Source organism: Entelurus aequoreus, linkage group LG13 (assembly GCF_033978785.1).
Source record: "Entelurus aequoreus isolate RoL-2023_Sb linkage group LG13, RoL_Eaeq_v1.1, whole genome shotgun sequence".
Taxonomy (NCBI): domain Eukaryota; kingdom Metazoa; phylum Chordata; class Actinopteri; order Syngnathiformes; family Syngnathidae; genus Entelurus; species Entelurus aequoreus.
In genome coordinates, this window is record NC_084743.1 from 30,837,804 (window position 1) to 30,856,167 (window position 18,364).

The following is an 18,364-nucleotide window of genomic DNA, read 5'->3' on the forward strand; positions in this document are numbered from 1 at the left end:
TAAAATGACACAAATTATACGGTAAATATTGTATATATTACATATTGTTATGAATGTGCCTGTTACTACATTGTATACTGATTATACTTACAGCGTGTATATAACATGTTGATAGAGGGCTTTGAAGGCAACATAGGGCACCTCCATTAGCCCCATTCTCAAGTGTTTTTTATTTTTAGAATCCTTAAAAAAAAAGAGAAAAGAAATGCTTGTTCTTGTCGTTCATAATGATTGTGGTTACAGTTCCCCTTTAAACTGTGCCCTTCAGTTGGGTGTCAAATTTATATGCGTCACTAATGGAAAATAGTTAAGCTCAAATTGAACCTGTTCTAACAGAAACATTGTAACATTCTGTAGGGATCAGGTTATGTAGGATTCATTTCTATTTTTCAGTGTTTATGTGACATATTTATTAAAATATGTGCATGTAAAATAAAAATAAAACATTTAAATCTGGAATTATTGTCCGGTCATGCTTGCTGTCGGCATGTGTGCTTATTGATCTTTGTGAGTGTGCTACATTAATTTTGATAAATATTTAAAGTCAGTTAGGAATACAAAAAAATCAATTCTAATCTAACACTTTCCATATGCTTTAAGGGGAACTGTTCTTTTATTTTGGATTTTTGCCTATTGTTCACAATCATTATGAAAGATGGATTGATTTTTTTTTTTATTGCATTCTAAATATTAAATAATAGTAAATATCCATTCTAAAAGCGCCAACAATACTCAAATTACATTTTGTGACTTGAATGTTAACCAAGTATTAGTGATATTGTTATTTGAAGCGCTAACGCAGACAAACTATTTATAGTGGCACCATGATTCACCTCGGTCACCGTGACCACTTCTGTGTCTCCCTATGTTTACATCATCGAGTGGTCTGCTGTTTCCTTGCTTCCTTGCTCCCTGTAAGTTTATTGTAGATCATAAATCATGCCTCTCACCTGGACAGTAGATGATTGAGGAGATAATCTGACAAGTTGGGACACGTTGACCGCCATATAGAACCTAGAACTGGCGAGGACTACACGAAAAGGGCTTGTTCCCCCCCGACCCTCCACCCTGTTTCTTTGTGAGGATTATGAGACATTTTTCATCCAAATTAGTAATATATGAACATCCTCGCAGTCTGCATCCTAATGACAGCAGACATTGTACAGTAAGTGATGTCGTATTATGCTTGTTGGCTTTCATAACGTCTGCAGTGAGTAATAATCAGTGAGGAAGAAAAACAAAAGCAAACGTCGTGATGCGTTTTTGGAATTAATGCGCCGCGTATGCTTAAAATGATCAAAATGCGTATGTATTAAATATTATTATAAATTTGCCCGTTACTACATTACGTACATACTTACATCATGTATATAAAACCCTAGTGGAGGTGTTTAGATGTTTTTAGGGGCTTTATAGGCAGAATTGAACGGCTCCCCTGGGCTCCATTGTAAGTGGACTTTTGATCGAATTTATTTACACGTTGTGATATCGTATTCGGTTTTGGCCAATACTCTAGGCTAGATGTTTATTTCGTAAGTGAAAAAGTTGTATCTGAACACCCGAATGACTTATATTTTAACTCTTTGTGATGCTGTTCACATCTGTTCTCTGTGTCCAATTCCTCTGAAGTTCTGGCCGCTCACCAAAGTGACGTCACGCACTGACTTATACATTTCAAATCATGGCATGTTTGGTCTGCCCAGTCCCCTAACTAATCATCTGTCAGCCTCACAGCCACACTGGTCTTCATTCGACCAGCGGGCGTGTTTTCTATATGGATCAGGCGACTTGTAAATTGGATCATCCTCAAGTCTTTAACTGACAAAGGATATTGGAGTCTTTTCTTCCAGATTGGGTCAATCATTTACAAAGTGGTGTTGTGTCTTTGGCCTACCTCCCTGTCCTACTCGGAAGAAGGATGGCCTGGGTGTGTGAAAGATCAAGGATGATCCTGGTCGGTGATGATCGTTGAACAAAGACTAATCAATTGATCAAGCGAGCATCACATCAGGTCCTGCAGGATATTTGGGGAGGATGTAGCCAAATGATATCTCTCCTGCGCGGGGCAGTCAGACAACCAGTTTTTTGTTGACCATTACCCAACTCAGTTCATCAGGTCCATGGTACTGCAGTTAACTCAATCATGACCATGCCAAGGCATGTTGGTGTATGCATCGAAGAAAATAAGGGTTCCCTAAGCCTTGGGCTTAGGCCATAACTGACTTTTGGTATTATCTAAACATGTAGTGAACTAACGGGGATCTGTGTACATCTGTGCTAGCTCCTCGCATACTGTGGACCGGCTTACTAAGCCTTTCTCTCGTAGGTTTATCCCACATGTGCATGTCACATTTAATAGTCATCATTTTTTATCTGCCAACAATTATGGTTTAACAGAACTGGCTGTTTGTTTCCCCCCAGGAATGCATAGCTTTACACAATTTGGAAAAACATGTTATTTCATATTACAGTAGATACTACAGTAGTTGTTAAAGCTTTCAACCACTTTGTTTTTATTGATTTTTTTTTTACAGTTCTTTCTGAAAAAGTATTGATGCCCTATGATGCTCTCATGTTGTTTTTGTTCCTTTCTAATAATTGACTGATATATATTATTTCCTACATGCTTGTAAAGATGCTGGTTAGCTTGTACCTATTTTGTCCCCCTAGATAGATATTTGTGTTGTAAATGTTATACGCAGCGTATTTCCTTGTTGTAAGCATTTTTCAGTCCCTGTGTCATCCATGGCTGATTGTTTTTAAGTTTCACTAGTGTGTATTCTCATGTCATTCTCATTATGAACACTTGCAGGCAGTGTTGAATAACAATTGTCTGTTGTACCTGATGAGAATAAAAAAGTGCCTGTTCCTGTTAAGTGAACATATGCTTCAGAGTTTATTATCCTATATAAACTGCCCAAAAAACAAAGAGAACACTAAAATAACACATCCTCGATCTGAATGAGTGAAATATTCTTATTAAATACTTTGTTCTTTACATAGTTGAATGTGTTGACAACAAAAATCACACACAAATGATAAATTTCGTCTGGATTTTGGAGTCACTCAAAATTAAATTGATGATACAGCATTATTTGGCATTTTATTTTCCACTATATCTTCTTGTGAGTATTTTGAATTGTGAGTTGACTACAATCCTATTATCTAACCACCAAGTACAAACATAAAGATCAAAAACCACAGCAAGGACATGACACAGACAAGAACTCTTTTTTCCCCCCACATTTTTATTGCATTTAAATAGAAGCATATTAACAAAATTGTGTTTCACCCGCGGTATTGACGTCACACATGTATGTGATGTTTAAAGGTCAACATGGTCGAAGTTTTTATATTTTTTCAAGTCTCACAGTTTTACTTACTGCTGCTGTTCTCGCCAGCACACTGGTGATTGTCAAGCTGGTACTTATAGGAGAATCTTTCATCACACACACCGCAACCCAACACTTTCTCACCAGTGTGTGTTCTCATGTGTCTTACGAGTGGTGTTCGGTCACAAAAGCTTTTGTTGCAGATTGAACAGGTGAAGGATTTTTCCCCGGTGTGTCTTCTAATGTGTATTTTCAAATCCTGGTTTTGTACAAAACTTTTACCACACACTGAACAGGAGAACGGTTTTTCACCAGTGTGTATTCTCATGTGTATTTTCAAATATTGTTTTTGTGCAAATCCTATATCACACACTGAACATGAAAACGGTTTCTCTCCGGTGTGTATTCTTGTGTGAATTTTCAAATACTGTTTTTGTGCAAAACCTACGCCGCACACTAAACAGGAAAACGGTTTCTCTCCGGTGTGGACTCTCGTGTGTATTGTTAAATGTGATTTCCGAGAAAATGTTTTACCGCAAATTGAGCACATGAACGGTTTCTCTCCAGTGTGTGTTCTCATATGTCTTTTCAGATTACTGCTGTCATAAAAAGTTTTGTCACACTGAGAACATTTCCAGTGTGTGTTGTCAGAATGACACGTCTTATCAGCCGGAGAATCTCCATCAGAGTGTGACGCCGTGTCGTCGCTATCTGATAGTGGCGCTAAGAGAGAACCGCTGCTTGGAGGCTCCGCCCCTTTCTTCTCCTCATTTTGACCCTCATCTTCACTTTTCACAGGGAAAAAGTGAGTCACCAGGAACTTTTCCCGTCCTCCAAGTTGCTCTCCCTCTTGATTGATACAAGGTTCCTCATCCTCCTCTTTAATGTGGGGGGACTGTGGCTCCTCTTCTTTAATGTGGGGGGGCTGTGGCTTCTCCTGCTCCACCCTGGAGGTCCTGTCCTGGTCCTCAGGGGGAAAATGTTCTTCACTGATGTCTACAACACAAAAGACAAACACAGGCTTCAGAAAGAAAAAAAGTAATAATAGTGGCTTGTTTTAAATTGTTATCTTTTTCCCCCTCATACCACAAACGTAAATATATTTTTTAGGACTTTGTGTTGTCTGAAAGACCAACATAAAGTGGGTAAAACTATGGATATAATCCTGTGCTTCTCAAATAGCAGGGTCACGGTGAGGTAGAAGGGGAGATTTTCATTATTGTGTCTACTCTAGTATTCATGTTAGAACAATACTACGTGGCAGCAGTGCTCAATTGATGGAGAAGTGTGTGAAAGGAATGAAAAAAAAGAGGCTTTGTCAGCTGCAAGGAAAACAAGTGGCAATAACCAGAATAATAATGGAATAAGTTATTTTTTCAAAGACTTTGCTATAAAGGAAGGTAACATTTTACTTTCCAGGTGATTTGTGCTCCCATCTCCTGCCAATGGTGTTCCGCAGAATATTGACTGCGCTATTTGTTTTAATATTAAAGTTTGAGGTCTGAGCACCGGGCTTCCATAGCTAATAAGCACACAAAGTGCCGAGCAGCAGACTCGCCTACAAGTACAAAGTTAATGGTACATGTGTAATGATTCGATTTGATATTTGTGGTTGCTAATACGATTCAGGGACGATATAATTTTTTTTAGAACGATACAATCCGAAACGATTCAGTTAGTTGAAATCGAGTGAACTTTTTAGCAAAAAAATAAATAAAAAAATCAACTAGTGAAATAACAGTGGATACTAGGCACTGCAGGTGAAGTTTTCTACATTCCTGTTATTTCTTGTAAGGGAATAATTATCTATAAATTAATTATAGATACAAATAAGAAATAAACAATTAATGGCCCTCCTCTCTGAGCTGCCACCTTATCGTGGTAGAGGAGTTTGCATGTCCCAATGGTCCTAGGAGCTATGTTGTCCAGGGGCTTCCATGCTCCCTGCTAGGGTCTCCCAAGACAAACAGGTCCTAGGTGAGGGATCAGACAAAGAGCAGCTCGAAGACATCTATGGGAATACAAAAACCGAGACTCCGATTTCCCTCGCCCGGACGCGGGTCACCGTGGCCACCCTCTGGAGCCAGGCCTGAAGGTAGGGCACGATGGTGAGCGCCTGGTGGCCGGGCCTGTCCCCATGGGGCCTGAAGAGGCAACGTGGGTCCCCCCTCCAATGGGCTCACCAATGGGCTCACCACTCATGGGAGGGGCCATAGAGGTCGGGGGCAGTGTGAGCTGGGCGGCAGCCGAAGGCAGGGCACTTGGCGGTCCAATGCTCGGCTACATAAGCTAGCTCTTGGGACGTGGAACGTCACCTCGCTGGGGGGGAAGGAGCCTGAGCTTGTGCGCGAGGTGGAGAAGTTCCGGCTGGATATAGTCTGACTCACTTCGATGCACAGCAAGGGCTCTAGAACCAGTTCTCTCGAGAGGGGCTGGACTCTCTTCCACTCTGGCGTTGCACGCAGTGAGAGGCTATGAGCTGGGGTAGCAATTGTTGTTGCCCCCCGGCTCAAAGCCTGCACATTGGAGTTCAACCCGGTGGACGAGAGGATAGCTTCCCTCCGCCTTCGGGTGAGGAGACGGGTCCTGACTGTTGTTTGTGCTTACGCACCAAACAGCAGTTCAGAGTACCCACCCTTTTTGGATACACTCGAGGGAGGACTGGAAAGTGCTCCCCCGGGTGATTCCCTTGTCCTACTGGGGGACTTCAACGCTCATGTTGGCAACGACAGTGAAACCTGGAGAGGCGTGATTGGGAAGAATGGCCGCCCGGATCTGAACTCCAGTGGTGTTTTGTTATTGGACTTTTGTGCTCGTCACAGATTGTCAATAACAAACACCATGTTCAAACATAAGGGTGTCCATATGTGCACTTGGCACCAGGACACCCTAGGCCGCAGTTCCATGTCGACTTTGTAGTTGTGTCATCAGATTTGCGGCCTCATGTTTTGGACACTAGGGTGAAGAGAGGGGCGGAGCTTTCTACCGATCACCACCTGGTGGTGAGTCGGCTGCGATGGTGGGAGAGGATGCCGGACAGACCTGGCAGGCCCAAACGCATTGCGAGGGTCTGCTGGGAACGTATAGCAGAGTCTCCTGTCAGAGAGAGTTTCAATTCCCACCACCGAAATAACTTTGAACATGTCACGAGGGAGGTGCTGGACATTGAGTCCGAGTGGACCATGTTCCGCGCCTCTATTGTCGAGGCGGCTGATTGGAGCTGTGACCGCAAGGTAGTTGGTGCCTGTCGTGGCGGTAATCCTAGAACCCGTTGGTGGACACCAGCGGTGAGGGATGCTGTCAAGCTGAAGCTCATAGGACTCCGGAGGCAGCGGACAGGTACCGACAGGCCAAGCGATGTGCGGCTTCAGCGGTCGCAGAGGCAAAAACTCGGACATGGGAGGAGTTCGGGGAAGCCATGGAAAATGACTTCCGGACGGCTTCGAAGCGATTCTGGACCACCATCCGCCGCCTCAGGAAGGGGAAGCAGTGCACTGTCAACACCGTGTATGGTGAGGATGGTGCTCTGCTAACCTCAAGTGCGGATGTTGTGGATCGGTGGAGGGAATACTTCGAAGACCTCCTCAATCCCACCAACACATATTCCTATGAGGAAGCAGTGCTTGGGGAATCTGTGGTGGGCTCCTCGGTGCTCGGTGGCAAGGCCAGGGTGCTCAGATGCTGCCACAGAAAGATGTGAGCTTTGTTGATTTTATTGATTTGCTGGAGTGCTTATCAGGCATACACTGCAAGCTAATCGATGCTAACATGCTATTTAGGCTAACTGCATGTACATATTGCATCATTATGCCTCGTTTGTAGGTATATTTGAGCTCATTTAATTGCCTTCACTTATTTCCTCTGTGTATTTAATTTATATTTGCATGTGTCATGACATATTATCTGTATGTAATATTGGCTGCATTTCTCATAGTTGTTTGTGTGCCATATTGTTCTAGACCACAGCAAACGTTACCCAGCTTGCAAAGATTGTAATAAATCCACTACAAGAAGACAGCCTGCCGTTTCCTTAAATTTGGACACACACATCTATACCTTTGGCCATTCTAAGACTGTCATTTCCAGGAGTTATCTCACCTTCTGAGAAGCCTCCATTTTAGCAATGATTTCCAATGTTGCAAAAATGTGTAGAATAAAAATTAAAATACAATACTTCTGTCAACAAAGATTTGCATCAGCCTTTGATTGTAGGCTAATATAGACACTTACTTACATCTCGTGTTGCCTTCATTATAACACTTACGTAAGACTTTTAAAGTCATTTTGACAGTGGGCTAATATAGCTAATATAGACACTTACATCATGTGTTGCCTTCATTATAACACTTACAGAAGGCTTTTAATTTTTAGCGGCTCCAAACAGATTTTTTTTTGTATTTTTGGTCCAATATGGCTCTTTCAACATTTTGGGTTGCCGACCCCTGCCCTAACCCACACACAGCACAGTATGTGTAATCTCGCCTCATTGAAAGATTACAATTAAATGAAAAAGTTGTAATGGTTGTCTGAGCTTTTTTTAATGTTATCGGAGTATCGTGGTATGTCAGAATTCCTAATATTGCCTCGATAATTATTGTGCACTGCTAATATGTTATGCAGGATTGTTTATCACATTCGGAGAATAGGATTTTTGCATAATTTTAGTAATTTCTTCAAATAAATGTACAGCACTGCAACTGACAAACTAGGAGCCACAGACGTTTTTTATGAGAAAACCCCTACACTGTTATATTACTGTTTTTGATCTTAGTAGATACATTACTTATGTTGTCTCTAGAGCTGCACTATTCATTGATTTTACTATCGGAATCTGATTAAGTAAAAAACTAAATCTTTAGATTGATTCATTGTTGGTGTATCCTGTCTTACACCTCCAAGTTACCGTAGGCTCCTCCTTTCTGTAACAGACATAGGGTGACATTTTCCCCTTCATAAATGCGTATTGGGCACTTGCTCGTATACAAATTATAATGTAACTGTGTGGAAATGTGCCTCATACAGTGCATCCGGAAAGTATTAACAGCGCTTCACTTTTTCCACATTTTTTATGTGACAACCTTATTCCAAAATGGAATATATTCATTTTTGTCCACAAAATTCTACAGATAATACTTCATAATAGCAATGTGGAAAAGGTTTCTTTGTTTTAATTTGCAAATGTATTAAAAATAAAAACAATTACAGCTACATAAGTATTTACAGCCTTTGCCTAATTCTCTGTTGATGCACCTTTGGCAGCAATTACAGCCTCAAGTCTTTTTGAATACGATGCCACAAGCTTGGCACACCTATCTTTGGGCAGTTTCCCCCATTCCTCTTTGCAGAACCTCTCAAACTCCAACAGATTGGATGGCAAGCATTGGTTTTCATCCAGGATGTCTCTGTACATAGCTGCATTCATAATTCCCTCTATCCTGACTAGTCTCTCAGTTCCTGAAAATCATCCCCGCAGAATGATGCAGCCACCACCATGGTTTAATGTAGGGATGGTATTGGCCTGGTGATGAGCGGTTCCTGGTGTCCTCCAAACATGACGCCTGGCATTCACGCTAAAGAGTTCAATCTTTGTCTCATCAGGCTCGAGAATCACATTGTCTGAGTCTTCCAGCTGTATTTTGGCAAACTTTTTACTAGGAAATGGCTTCCGTCAGGCCACTGTATTATACAGGCCTGATTGGTGGTTTGCTGCAGAGATGGTCGTCCTTCTGGAAGGTTCCTCTTTCTTCACAGAGGAATGCTGTAGCTCTGACAGAGTGACCATCAGGTTATTGCTCAGCTCCCTGACTAGACTAAGAAGAATGCAGCAATGTACAGAGACATCCTGGATGAAAACCAACACTTCCTATCCAACCTGATGGAGATTGAGAGGTGCTGCAAAGAGAAATGGGCGAAACTACCCAGAGATAAGTGTACCAAGCTTGTGGCATCGTATTCAAAAAGACTTGAGGCTGTAATTGCTGCCAAAGGTGCATCAACAAAGTATTGAGCAAATGATGGGAATGCTTATGAATGATTTCTTATTTTTAATACATTTGCAAAACAAATAATACAAATTCATATTGTCAGTAGAATTTGATGACAAAACATTATTTATTACATTTTTAAATAAGGTTGTAAAATAACAAAACATGGAAAAAGTAAAGCGCTGTGAATACTTTTCGGATGCACTGACTGCAGATTGTATTAGTTACTCCCTTGTAGTGCTCACAATACTTTTTTCGAGATCTCGCAAAAGTTTTTTTTCCTATGTCAGTGAACCGGAAGTAAAACAGACACAGCGATGGTGAACCGGAATTGAAACAGACAAAGCGATGGAGGAGCCTACCCATCATCCGTGGGAGGAGTTAATTGATTTCTATTTTAGTATTGGCCTAACATATAAAGACATCAAATCCGTTCTTGAATGTAGACATGGCTTTGACATACACTATCGTTCAAAAGTTTGGGGTCACATTGAAATGTCCTTATTTTTGAAGGAAAAGCACAGTACTTTTCAATGAAGATAACTTTAAACTAGTCTTAACTTTAAATAAATACACTCTATACATTGCTAATGTGGTAAATGACTATTCTAGCTGCCAATGTCTGGTTTTTGGTGCAATATCTACATAGGTGTATAGAGGCCCATTTCCAGCAACTTTTACTCCAGTGTTCTAATGGTACAATGTGTTTGCTCATTAGCTCAGAAGGCTAATTGATGATTAGAAAACCCTTGTGCAATCATGTTCACACATCTGAAAACAGTTTAGCTCGTTACAGAAGCTACAAAACTGACCTTCCTTTGAGCAGATTGAGTTTTTGGAGCATCACATTTGTGGGGTCAATTAAACGCTCAAAATGGCCAGAAAAAGAGAACTTTCATCTGAAACTCGACAGTCTATTCTTGTTCTTAGAAATGAAGGCTCAAACACAAAATTGTTTGGGTGACCCCAAACTTTTGAACGGTAGTGTAAGTGAGAGACATCTGAAAAGAATACTCCGGGCGAGGAGGCTTTCTCGTCGTAGCACAGATGACGGGTAGGCTCCCGCTCTTCCATCGCTGTGTCTGTTTCACTTCCGGTTCACCATCGAGATCTCGCAAAAAGTATTGCGAGATCTCGCAAAAAGTATTGTGAAATCTCCATGTCCCTTTAGGGCAGACCTGGGCAAATTAAGGCCTGAGGGCCAAATGCGGCCCGTTAAGCTTTTCAATCTGGCCCGCCGGACATTCCCTAATAATTTTTTTAGATCTTTAAGATGGAAACAGTAGCTGCCATTATGATGTGCAGTGGTGTTTTCAAATGACAGTAAGTCTTGAACTATACAAAGTATTTCAATGGTTGGAATCTGCGTTTTTGCATGACATACTAGTTACTATGGTAATCTAATTAGTTACTATGGTAATCTAATTGTTACTATGGTAATCTAATTAGTTACTATGGTAATTTAAGTCACAGCAGCTCAGATGAGGCACCAAACAGTGTGGGTGGGGAGCGTTTCCACAAAGTGTTTCCAGAGCGACCAGTCTGAAATGCGGGTGTCAGGGACAGACGTGGAAGGAGATTTTTACAGCAAAGTTCTAAAGCTTTGGTAACAGTAGAAGAGAAAGTCAAACACAAATACAAATAGACGGAATAGAAATTGAAAGAGTAAATGAAACCAAATTTGTAGGTATAATGATTGATGATAAATTGAACTGGAAATCTCACGTAAAAAATATACAACATAAAGTTGCAAGAAACATGTCAATAATGAATAAAGCAAAACATGTTCTAGACCAAAAATCCCTTCATATTCTCTACTGCTTACTAGTGTTACCATATCTGAGCTACTGTGTAGAAATATGGGGAAATAATTACAAAAGTACACTTCATTCATTAACGGTGTTACAAAAAAGATCAGTTAGAATAATACATAATGTTGGATATAGAGAACATACAAACCCTTTATTTATTGAATCAAAAATACTGAAATTCCACGACATAGTGAATTTGCAAACAGCTAAAATTAAGCACAAAGCAAACTATAACCTGCTACCCAAGAATATACAATAATTCTTCTCAAAAAAAAGAGGAGAAATATAATCTTAGAGAAAAACGTAATTTAAAACATTTGTTTGCACGTACAACACTTAAGACCTTCAGTATATCAGTATGTGGAATTAAATTATGGAATGGATTAAGCAAAGCAATCAAACAATGTACTAATATGATCCACTTCAAGAAACTCTTCAAACTTAATGTGTTTACAAAGTACAAAGAAGAAGAACCATGACAAACATTCTCAATTTATTTCATCCATCCATTCATTCATTCTTAAAGGCCTACTGAAATGAATTTTTTTTATTTAAACGGGGATAGCAGATCTATTCTATGTGTCATACTTGATCATTTCGCGATATTGCCATATTTTTGCTGAAAGGATTTAGTATAGAACAACGACGATAAAGATTGCAACTTTTGGTATCTGATAAAAAAAAGGCTTGCCCCTACCGGAAGTAGCGTGACGTAGTCAGTTGAACATATACGCAAAGTTCCCTATTGTTTACAATGATGGCCGCATGAAGTGAGAGAGATTCGGACCGAGAAAGCGACAATTTCCCCATTAATTTGAGCGAGGATGAAAGATTTGTGGATGAGTAAAGTGCAAGTGAAGGACTAGTGGGGAGTTGAAGCTATTCAGATAGGGAAGATGCTGTGAGAGCCGGGGGTGACCTGATATTCAGCTGGGAATGACTACAACAGTAAATAAACACAAGACATATATATACTCTATTAGCCACAACACAACCAGGCTTATATTTAATATGCCACAAATTAATCCTGCATAAAAACACCTGCGTGTTTGTTATGCTAGCTCCTAGCTCCTCTGCTAGCTCCTAGCTCCATAGAACACGCCAATACAATTCAAACACCTGATCAACACACACAATCACTCAGCCCAAAAGACCGTTCACCTAACCCAAGGTTCATAAAGCTTATATATTTTTAAAAAGTTACGTACATACGCAAAAAAAAGTTGCGCACATACGGTCAAGCGATCAAATGTTTAGAAGCCAAAGCTGCATACTCACAGTAGCACGTCTGCGTCTTTGTCATCCAAATCAAAGTAATCCTGGTAAGAGTCTGTGTTGTCCCGGTTCTCTACAGGCGTCTGTGTATCGAAGTCAAAAGTCCTCCTGGTTAGAGTCTCTGTTATCCGAGTTCTTCCATCGTGACTGCATCTTTCGGGAATGTAAACAAAGAAGCGCCGGCTGTGTACTGTTGTTGCTGACTACGTTCGAAAAATACGTCCATTTCGCACCGACAACTTTCTTCTTTGCTTGCTCAGCTTCCTTCTCCATAATGCAATGAACATGATTGCAACAGATTCACGAACACAGATGTCCAGAATACTGTGGAATTATGAAATGAAAACAGAGCTTTTTCGTATTGGCTTCAATGTGGAAGGCATACCCGTGTTCCCCGGGCTACGTCACGCGCATACGTCATCCGCAGAGGCGTTTCGAACCGGAAGTTTAGCGGCAAATTTAAAATGTCACTTTATAAGTTAACCCGGCCGTATTGGCATGTGTTATAATGTTAAGATTTCATCATTGATATATAAACTATCAGACTGCGTGGTCGGTAGTAGTGGGTTTCAGTAGGCCTTTAAAGTAATCTTACTTATCTCATCATATGAAATATGACTTACTTCACCAATTATTATTATCGAATTCTTACTATTATTTTTTAATTTTTTTAAATTTTGATTACTTATGGAGTTTATTGTGAATACATTGTGAACAGGAAGTGAACAAAAAGTTTTGCAACTGTTATGTAAAGAAAAGGGGTAGGATTAAATAAGCTCTGCTTCTTCCTACTCCTTTTCGAACATGTTGAAAAGAGAAACTGGAAATTGTGATGTATCATGTTGTATGCTTGCATGTTCGAAATAAACTCAAACTCAAACTCAAAGCTTAGTGATGTATCAGATATATCAGATTGTAGGTGGGGTTATTTTTTACCCTTCGCGTTCATATCTAGCCGTTTTTGTTGCATTTTTATTGCGTTTTGCATGATTGTAAAATATGTCGATATGTTGTCAATATTCTGTGTTTTATCGTTCATAGTTAATATTGTACATCCCACATTCTTTATTCTCATGTACATTCTGGGTGTCTCATTCAGTAAAAAAAATTAAAATTCCATTCCGTTTTTTAAGGTGGTCTGTCATAACGTTTTTAGCTTTCAATCAGACATTATTGTGAGGTTTTGTATTAGTGTCCCTAATAATAGATGTACCGGCCCACAGAAAAATGTTTTTCTCTAAATTTGGCCCCCCAGTCAAAATAATTGCCCAGGCCAGCTTTAGGAGCTCCGTACTTTAGGAACAGTGTTGATGACCAGATAAAAAGTTAGTAAGCGTGTAAGAATGAAACAAACCTGCTCTGTTGGACGCAACTTGATACTTCTTCTTGAAAGCGTCCAGTAGTTGATGTTGTCGCTCATTCTCCTCTTCAGTTCGAGAAAGTTCCTCGTCGAACTCAGCTGTCGCTTTTTCGCACATGTTGACACAATCACAACACGCACACTTTATCTCTGCTTATCGATGTGTTGGTAACGTCCGTTAGCAGCTAACTAGCTAAGTTAACCTGAGAGGCGTTAAGGCGCACTCAGCCCAATGTATCTGGATGTAATTAAATATTGACGACGTTTACTCTATTTTAAAGACATATATGTGTACATGTACGCACAGGTTGAGAACACAGAACGTTTCCGACCACAAAACCCTCTTCTCCATCCACCGCCATCTTGCTCTGTCACTGTTTCCTCTCGTCTCCCTGTTTTGGAAACACAATCGGTTCAGCGCATGCGCAAAAGGCCACGTCTATTATTGTGTTTTTTTTACGGCGTTTGAACGCTCGCTGTCACCATGGTTCTTATTATCTTCAAATAAATATTTATTTAAATAACAATGTAATATAGAACATTAAATACAAAGCAAGCATTATAATAGAATACAACCTTTCCGTACGGAAACCGAAATTTGTCAACATCCGTTCCGCATCTTCAACAAATTACAACCTATGGGTAACCTATAAAAACATGCCATAAATGTTATTGTAACATTAATATAGCCAAACAAGTTCAATAATAAGGTTAATTGAATCAAATTAAGAATGTCTGAGATTACCTACACCTACCTATCAAAAATGCAAAAATTGTTCGTTCCACCTGGATAGCAGCAAACTTAATTTCAAAACATAACGTCATCAAAGCTCACCTTTAAACATTTACACACAACACCAACATTTTGGAATAAGCATGAGGTGATAGAAGAAAGGTTAAAATATGATACCATGAATTGATTAACGTGGACCCCGGATTAAACAAGTTGAAAAACTTATTCGGGTGTTACCATTTAGTGGTCAATTGTACGGAATATGTACTGTACTGTGCAATCTACTAATTAAAGTCTCAATCAATCAATCAATACATTTATTTGTCGCTGCATAGCAGAAAGTTATGTGCAAGTTAAACTTTTGGATCTAATTGCACATTGTGGTGGGTTTAAAGGCCTACTGAAACCCACTACTACCGACCACGCAGTCTGATAGTTTATATATCAATGATGAAATATTAACATTGCAACACATGCCAATACGGCCGGGTTAACTTATAAAGTGCAATTTTAAATTTCCCGCTAAACTTCCGGTTGAAAATGTCTATGTATGATGACGTATGCGCGTGACGTCAATGGTTGAAACGGAAGTATTCGGACACCATTGTATCCAATACAAAAAGCTCTGTTTTCATCTCAAAATTCCACAGTATTCTGGACATCTGTGTTGGTGAATCTTTTGCAATTTGTTTAATGAACAATGAAGACTGCAAAGAAGAAAGCTGTAGGTGGGATCGGTGTATTAGCGGCTGGCTGCAGCAACACAGCCAGGAGGACTTTGACTTGGATAGCAGACGCGCTATCCGACGCCAGCCGCCGACCGCATCGATGATCGGGTGAAGTCCTTCGTCGCTCCGTCGATCGCTGGAACGCAGGTGAGCACGGGTGTTGATGAGCAGATGAGGGCTGGCTGGCGTAGGTGGATAGCTAATGTTTTTAGCATAGCTCTGTGAGGTCCCGTAGCTAAGTTAGCTTCAATGGCGTCGTTAGCAACAGCATTGTTAAGCTTCGCCAGGCTGGAAAGCATTAACCGTGTAGTTACAGGTCCAGGGTTTAATAGTATTGTTGATTTTCAGTCTATCCTTCCAGTCAGGGGTTTATTTATTTTGTTTCTATCTGCATTCAAGCACGATGCTATCACGTTAGCTCCGTAGCTAAAGTGCTTGTATTGTCGTGGAGATAAAAGTCACTGTGAATGTCCATTTTGCGTTCTCGACTCTCATTTTCAAGCGGATATAGTATTCGAGGTGGTTTAAAATACAAATCCGTGATCCACAATAGAAAAAGGAGAAGGTGTGGAATCCAATGAGGCCTTGTACCTAAGTTACAGTCAGAGCGAAAAAAGATACGTCTTGCACTGTACTCTAGTCCTTCACTCTCACGTTCCTCATCCACAAATCTTTCATCCTCGCTCAAATTAATGGGGTAATCGTTGCTTTCTCGGTCCGAATCGCTCTCGCTGCTGGTGTAAACAATGGGGAAATGTGAGGAGCCTTTCAACCTGCGACGTCACGCTACTTCCGGTACAGGCAAGGCTTTTTTTTTATCAGCGACCAAAAGTTGCGAACTTTATCGTCGATGTTCTCTACTAAATCCTTTCAGCAAAAATATGGCAATATCGCGAAATGATCAAGTATGACACATAGAATGGATCTGCTATCCCTGTTTGAATAAAAAAAATCATTTCAGTAGGCCTTCAAAGGCCCTTAATAAGGTAGGTAGGTAGGTCTGTCTTTATTGTCATTGCACAAGTACAACGAAACATTGTTTTCAGCACAAACCCGTTCAAGATTAGACAAACAAACAGTGTACAGAGTTACAGAACAGGAACGCTGATGGGTCGCCACAAGGTGCCCCGTAAAAGATGGGAAAAATGTAAACACTGGGGGAGGATGAGGAAAAAAATACTATCTAGACTGGGCTCCTAAGGGGGCCCAGTCTGGAGTGGGAAAACACCTCAATAGCAAAGCACATATACATATTACAACATCCATCTCGAAACTTGCAACAGAAGGGAGTGTGTGGGGGCCACGGTGGAAGGCTGCAGCTCTTCCGGCGCTGCCCAGACATCCATCACCCCTAAGGGTGGGATATGTGTGTGTGGTGTATATCTTTGTGGATCCATGTGCGTGTGTAAGCCTGCCGCGTGTCTCTATTCCGCGACCTTGATGTCGTGCAGTTGCTAGTCCAAAGTCAACAACAACAGGTGTGTGTCCGTGAGAGACAAGAAGGGAGTTTGTTGTGTCTTCGCCGCACTGTCCTTCGGGTGAGTCTCGAAGCCAGGGAAACAATCCCAGTTAGAATGTTTTGTATGCGAGTGAAAATAAAATTTGCTTTTCACTCTAAATTGTCTTTGACTGGTCATGTTGTCTGTCTATCTGTGTTGGCCCCGCGATGAGGTGGCGACTTGTCCAGGGTGTACCCCGCCTTCCGCCCGATTGTAGCTGAGATAGGCTCCAGCGCGAAGGGAATAAGCGGTAGAAAATGGATGGATGGATGGATGGTCCTCAAAATTCATCCTGCGGGGCAGACAGTCCGATGTTATCCAAATCACAAGAGTGATAATAAAAGTTAGAAACAAAGGTGTCATTAATTTTTAATGACAGGTGGAGACTTAAACCCTAAGAGATGTACTAATAATAATATAAGCATAATAATAATAATGATGTATTATTATGATTCACATTATCCACTAATGTTAATCCTGTGTGTATTAGTTAATCTCTACTTTACACTCTGACGTAAAGAAAAACTTGACATGTATAATCTTATTTAAGATAAAGCAGCACTAAGTAAGTTCTCCAAACGTCATGGAATATTTTTATAACTTTTGGGATGATACATCGACTTACAACTAGTTGAATGACACCTCTGTCATGGCCTGAGGGGGTCTATATCACTTTTACTGGCACTTAGTGACTTGTCCAAAACTACAAATGTGCTGACTTGCTTTACGGCATACGTCACTCCCCCCTTCACCGTTCGTTGAAAAGACGGATGTCTATGCGAACACCTACGTGCAATCACTGCTTTCATGGCCGATGCTCTAAAACAACCAAAGAAATGAAAAGTTTTGTCTGAGGAGACAAAAAAGAAAACCTGAGCTTATTTGGATAAAAGGACAGTCAGGATCAACATTGCTCGGCTTTCACTCGCTGGCATCAAAGAAAAATGCTGCCTTGGCTCTGTTCCTGATAAACTAGTAAGTGACTTTCGATGCTCAAATCCAAATAATAATGCTAATGTTAGCTATTGGAAATTTGCGTGGTAGCAATAAATAGCCACCAGCTTAATAGTTTCACTACTACTTCCTTCTAAAAAACTCTGCCCCCGGTCTTTCATTGCTTCGGACCTGCATCCGCCCCGATACATTCTTGGTTGTACCGCCATGTTTGTAGCGCAATCTAAGATTATTTATTGATAAATAATAAATAAATGGGTTATACTTGTATAGCGCTTTTCTACCTTCGAGGTACTCAAAGCGCTTTGACAGTATTTCCACATTCACCCATTCACACACACGTTCACACACTGATGGCGGGAGCTGCCATGCAAGGCGCTAACCAGCAGCCATCAGGAGCAAGGGTGAAGTGTCTTGCCCAAGGACACAACAGACGTGACTAGGATGGTAGAAGGTGGGGATTGAACCCCAGTAACCAGCAACCCTCCGATTGCTGGCACAGCCACTCTACCAACTTCGCCACGCCGTCTGCTATTTAACATCAGCATAGCCATTAGAGACATAATAAGATGTGCCAATATTACAGCGAACGTCATGTCAGTATGACGGTATATGTGCTAGTCATCATGGGAAATGTGGTCTTCTTTTTGCAAAACACTGGCACCGCCAAAATCAACCAAAGCTGAAA

At 40.7% G+C, this 18,364-nt stretch overlaps 1 protein-coding gene across 1 annotated transcript; it reads right to left on the reverse strand.

The window, feature by feature from the left end:
- Positions 1-3,242: 3,242 nt before the first annotated feature.
- Positions 3,243-14,156, reverse strand: LOC133663826 (zinc finger protein 239-like). Its single transcript, XM_062068527.1, has 2 exons — positions 13,757-14,156; positions 3,243-4,328 (listed from the first exon to the last, which is right to left on the reverse strand). The coding sequence occupies exons 1-2, from the start codon at positions 13,878-13,880 to the stop codon at positions 3,376-3,378; spliced, it is 1,077 nt and encodes a 358-aa protein (XP_061924511.1). The 5' UTR covers positions 13,881-14,156; the 3' UTR covers positions 3,243-3,375.
- Between the last annotated feature and the right edge of the window lie 4,208 nt (positions 14,157-18,364).

What these genes read in the sequence shown, in the direction of transcription:
- LOC133663826 (XM_062068527.1), bottom strand. Translation starts at nt 13,880, where the DNA reads ATGTGCGAAAAAGCGACAGCTGAGTTCGACGAGGAACTTTCTCGAACT. An exon ending in AGTTGCGTCCAACAGAGCAG is followed by an intron (nt 4,329 to 13,756) that starts GTTTGTTTCATT and finishes TTTGTGTTGTAG; the next exon opens with ACATCAGTGAAGAACATTTT.